General features: G+C 45.5%; 1 protein-coding gene across 1 annotated transcript in view; it reads right to left on the bottom strand.

The window, feature by feature from the left end:
* Window positions 1–2,470: 2,470 nt before the first annotated feature.
* The window catches only part of HHLA1 (HERV-H LTR-associating 1), a 31,389-nt gene continuing 29,097 nt past the window's right edge, over window positions 2,471–4,762 (bottom strand). Inside the window, exon 10 of the mRNA XM_015829252.1 lies at window positions 2,471–2,514. Coding sequence (XP_015684738.1) covers window positions 2,471–2,514 — 44 coding nt within the window. The remainder of the gene's footprint in view (window positions 2,515–4,762) is intronic.

Genomic DNA, 4,762 nt, shown 5'->3' with positions numbered 1-4,762 from the left:
CATTAAGCAAATACCATGACTCTTAAGCGAATTCATTGTTCGCTACGACATGTTTTGCTGAAAACCAGAAGGAAGTGCCTGTTTTTGGCAAAACCTTCATAAAACACAGTCACATGGCCACAGGATGCTGCAAACAGCCAACATTGTGGCCATGTTGCTGAGTGCCGAAACGACGGTCATCAACTTTGGATCGGAGTCATTTGTCCCCTTTTTATCGCTAAGCAACAGGCTGTAAGTTGAGACCTAGCCGTGGATGCATAGGTTTCTAGTGCCTTTGGGAAGCCAAACAGAAGCTTGTGTAGAGACTTGAGGACCTCTTAATTTTTGCAGAACATACAATATTTTAAAGGAGGGAAAGTTTATAATGGGAGGAAGGATATTCAAAAGGCAGCCCACAAGCTCTGGGCCTCTGAGGGCCCCTCAAATGTTGAACAAAGGAGGACATTTTCATAGCAAAATGAGCTATGACTGGCTGGGGAACTCTGGGAGTTGAAGTCCATCCATCTTAATATTGTCAAGTTTGTTTCTGAGGGAGATGTTTCTACAAAATGTTCCATCCAAAAAAATGGCCTGTGTTTCCCCCCAATTTATTTCTAGTATGTGTGATAGAAAATAAATTGCTTCCCAAAAACCTTTCCAAGGAGAAGACAATGCAAATGAAATAGAAGTTGTTCTCAACTTATGACCACAATTGACCCCAAAATTTCTGTTGCTAAGCGAGACATTTCTTAAGTGAATGTTGCCTCATTTTATAGCCTTTCTTGCCATAGTTTTTCAGTGAATCACTGCAGTTGTTAAGTTAGTGACATGATTGTTAAGTGAATCTGGCTTCCCCATTGACTTTGCTTGTCAGAAGGTCACAAAAGGGGATCACATGACCCCGGGACACTGCAACCGCCATAAACATGAGTCAGTTGCCAAGCATCTGAATTTTGATCACGTGACCATGGGGATGCAGTAACTGTCAAACATGTGAAAAACGATTGTAACTTACTTTTTTTTAGTGCCGTTGTAACTTTGAACGGTCACGAAATGAACTGTTATAAGTCGAGGACTACCTGTAAAACCCTATAAAGTGCAAGATTTCCCTCTCACTTTGGTTATGAAAAGGCCAAAAGGTGCATCTAAGCACCCCATCTTTCAGTGTGGAAATCCTTCTGGCAAGCTCTTACAGTAAGGTTCTACATTTAGGCAAGAAAAATCAAATGTACAAGTATAGTATAGGGGGTACCTTGCTCAATAGTAGTAACTGTGAGAGGGACCTCGGAGTCCTAGTGGACAATCACTTAAATATGAGCCAGCCGTGTGCTGCAGCTGCCAAAAAGCCAACACAGTGCTGGGCTGCATTAACAGAGGGATAGAATCAAGATCACGTGAAGTATTAATACCACTTTACAATGCCTTAGTAAGGCCACACTTTGAATACTGCATCCAGTTTTGGTCACCACGATGTAAAAAAGATGTTGAGACTCTAGATAGAGTACAGAGAAGAGCAACAAAGATGATTAGGGGACTGGAAGCTAAAGCATATAAGGAACGGTTGCTGGAATTGGGTATGTCTAGTTTAATGAAGAGAAGGACGAGGGGGGACATGATAGCAGTGTTCCAATATCTCAGGGGCTGCCACAAAGAAGAGGGAGTCAAGCTATTCTCCAAAGCGCCTGAAGGCAGGACAAGAAGCAACGGATGGAAACTAATCAAGGAGAGAAGCAACCTAGAACTAAGGAGAAACTTCCTGACAGTTAGAACAATTAACCAGTGGAACAACCTGCCTCCAGAAGCAGTGAATGCTCCAACACTGGAAGTTTTTAAGAAGAGACTGGACAGCCATTTGTCCGAAATGGTATAGGGTTTCCTGCCTGAGCAGGAGGTTGGACTCGATGACCTCCAAGGTCCCTTCCAACTTTATCATTATTATTATTATTATTATTCCAAGCTTATAAACCCAATCTGTGCTGTAGATCTATAAAGATGGAGGGTCAAACTGGTTTACTCATCAGTAAGAAAGAACCTTAAATTGAGCTATGACATCCCAAAGTAATACAAAGTAATCTTGTTACATATTTCTTTTTTAAGTGAAGACAGAACCACCACGTAATTCTTACATTTTAATTCAAATTTGGTTCACTGTTGTTTCAAACATTTAAGAATCCACTGATTTACATTCACTAACAAACTAGGGCACATTCTTTAGGAAACATAACAATAATTATTACAACTTTTCGTTTCAGGGAAGGTTCTTGTTGTGAATGTCACCTTCTATTCATTATTAACTTTTTGTTTAATCAGTGTGCAATCAAGAAGATCCTGCCATCCAAGGAAAATCCTCTTCTTTCTCTTCTGTTAGTAATGTGTGTGTGTGTGTGTGTGTGTGTGTGTGTGCGCGCGCGCGTTTTCTTGCACTGGACAATGGAATAAACCTATGGATTTCTTCCATGTTTCCTTGTGCTCAACAATTCCTCTTGGAGAATCAGATGGATTTACAAATATATTTAAGGCACTTCTGTTTCAATGCTAGAAAAAAAAGAAGAAGGGTCAATTCAATGCAGAGAAAGAAATTCATATTTAGACAGAAGGGAATATTGGTTGCTAGGGTTGAACCAGGTTCCTTGGTGCTGACTGAGCTTGGTTGTTTTCTTGTAGATGTTTCATTACCCAGCTAGGTAACATCATCAGTGTTAGAAGGGAGTGGCGTTCATTTTGTTTATATATAGTTTGCCCTATCAATGTTGGTGGGAATGTTCTTGGATAGTGATTAGGATGCTGTTTACTATTGGATTGTTTGTTTGTTGAAAACTCCTTAATTTCACCAGACATGGACAGACTTAATCATAATTTCAAAGGGGAAACTCTGAGCATCCTAGACCAAATTAGGTGCAAAAATATAGAGAATTTCTTGAAGCCTGACACTTAGACGAATCAGCAATCAACAGGCAAATAGAGATAAACAACAGCTACATACCATTCAAAAGAGACAATTTTAAAAATCTAAAAGGAAACAAAAGACCAAAACACCAGCAATCAACACCCAGATAGGTAGAGATTGTCATCAGGATTAATTCCAGAAAAATAATTAAGCAGTAAACAATACCCAATGAAAGAGCTACCAACTCAGACAAACAATCCAACAATAAATAACAACCTAATTAAGGAACTATAAGAGCACTGTCACCAACGCTGACAGAACAAGTCACTGATATGTAAATAGAGAACAAATCCCACACTCTTCTAACACTGGTGATATTACCTATTTGGGTAATGAAAGGTCTGCAAGAGAACAAGCTGAAAGAACACCGAGGGTCCCACAGACTTAGTGAACTTTCATACTTTTGAACATGTCAAAAGTGCAGTAAAGGGGTCAAGTCACTTTCCAGAGAGTCAGGAAGAAGCTCCGCCCACCCAGCGAGGGAGAGGCCGCTGCGCAGTTCCCGGAGAGGCTTCGACCGTTCTTGGCGGAGGCAGAAGCGGCAGCGGAGGCGGCCTCGCTGCGAAGGAGCCTTTCCCCTCACAAGCGGCCCCCACAGCCGGCCCTCCCGCCGCCGCCATGGTGAAGATCGCGTTCCAGTCGCCCTTCGCCCACAAGGAATGTACCCCAGGATGGAACTGCTGGCTCTGCGTGATTCCCCCCTCGCGCAGGCATGGCCCAGCACAATCCCAAGGGCCTGCCTCGATGAAGGGGTGTGGAACCCCGAGAGGTGGTATGCAGCAAGAAGGGAATTAAAGAAGGGAAAATTAAGAGACTTTTTAGAGGGGTGTTTTGTCAAATTTTTAGGGGTTTCGGGGATGGCCAGGGGGGGCATGGGGGATGCCTCTCTGAGCCTAAGGCCAGACCTGTCTGAGGGACGCAGTATTAGAATGATGAGGGAAGAGGCTGGGGGGTTAAGGGAGGGTGGTGTGATTAGTACGGTCAGTGGGAGGGGCAGATATGGCGGGAGCAGAGGACCATATCGGGTTTTGGGAGCACGCACATGCTGTTTACAAGCTTGTGGGTGCTCCGGTCCTCAGGGCTCTACTCGGCTTCCAGGGATCTTAGATCCTCGGGCCCGGGATCACCGGCTAATGTTATGCAATGCCAGGTCCGTGGACAGGGGTTATTCCTCTGTCCTAGTTCTTTTGGACCTCTCAGCAGCTTTTGATACCGTGGACCACGGTATCATGCTGCGGCGCCTGGTGGGGTTGGGAGTGGGAGGTACCGTTATGCGGTGGTTCTCCTCCTTCCTCACCGACTGTATGCAGTCCGTATTGGCAGGGGGGCAGAGGTCGACCCCAAGGCCCCTAACTTGTGGGGTGCCACAAGGGTCAGTCCTCTCTCCCCTATTGTTCAATATTTATGTGAAGCCGCTGGGTGAGATCATCCGTGGTTTTGGGGTGGATTTCCATCAGTACGCTGATGATACTCAGCTGTACATTTCCACCCCAGACCACCCCAATGATGCCCTTGACGTGATGGCCCGGTGCCTGGAGGCCATACGGGTCTGGATGGGGAGAAACAGACTCAGGCTCAACCCTTCCAAGACCGAGTGGCTGTGGTTGCCGGCACCTCGGCATAGTCAGATGACTCCGTCGCTGACTATAGGGGGCGAAACTTTGGCCCCCTCGGAGAGGGTGCGCAGTCTGGGTGTCCTCCTGGATCCACGGCTGACACTAGAAGACCAGCTGACGGCCGTGGCCAGGGGGGCGTTCTACCGGGTACGCCTGGTTTACCAGTTGCGGCCTTTTCTGGACCGGGACGCCTTGCGCACAGTCACTCACGCTCTTGTCA

This window comes from Protobothrops mucrosquamatus, unplaced genomic scaffold (assembly GCF_001527695.2).
Source record: "Protobothrops mucrosquamatus isolate PMUCROS unplaced genomic scaffold, P.Mucros_1.0 scaffold5699, whole genome shotgun sequence".
Lineage (NCBI taxonomy): Eukaryota > Metazoa > Chordata > Lepidosauria > Squamata > Viperidae > Protobothrops > Protobothrops mucrosquamatus.
Note: the sequence above shows the minus strand (reverse complement) of the source record. Positions and strands in the feature narration are given on the sequence as shown.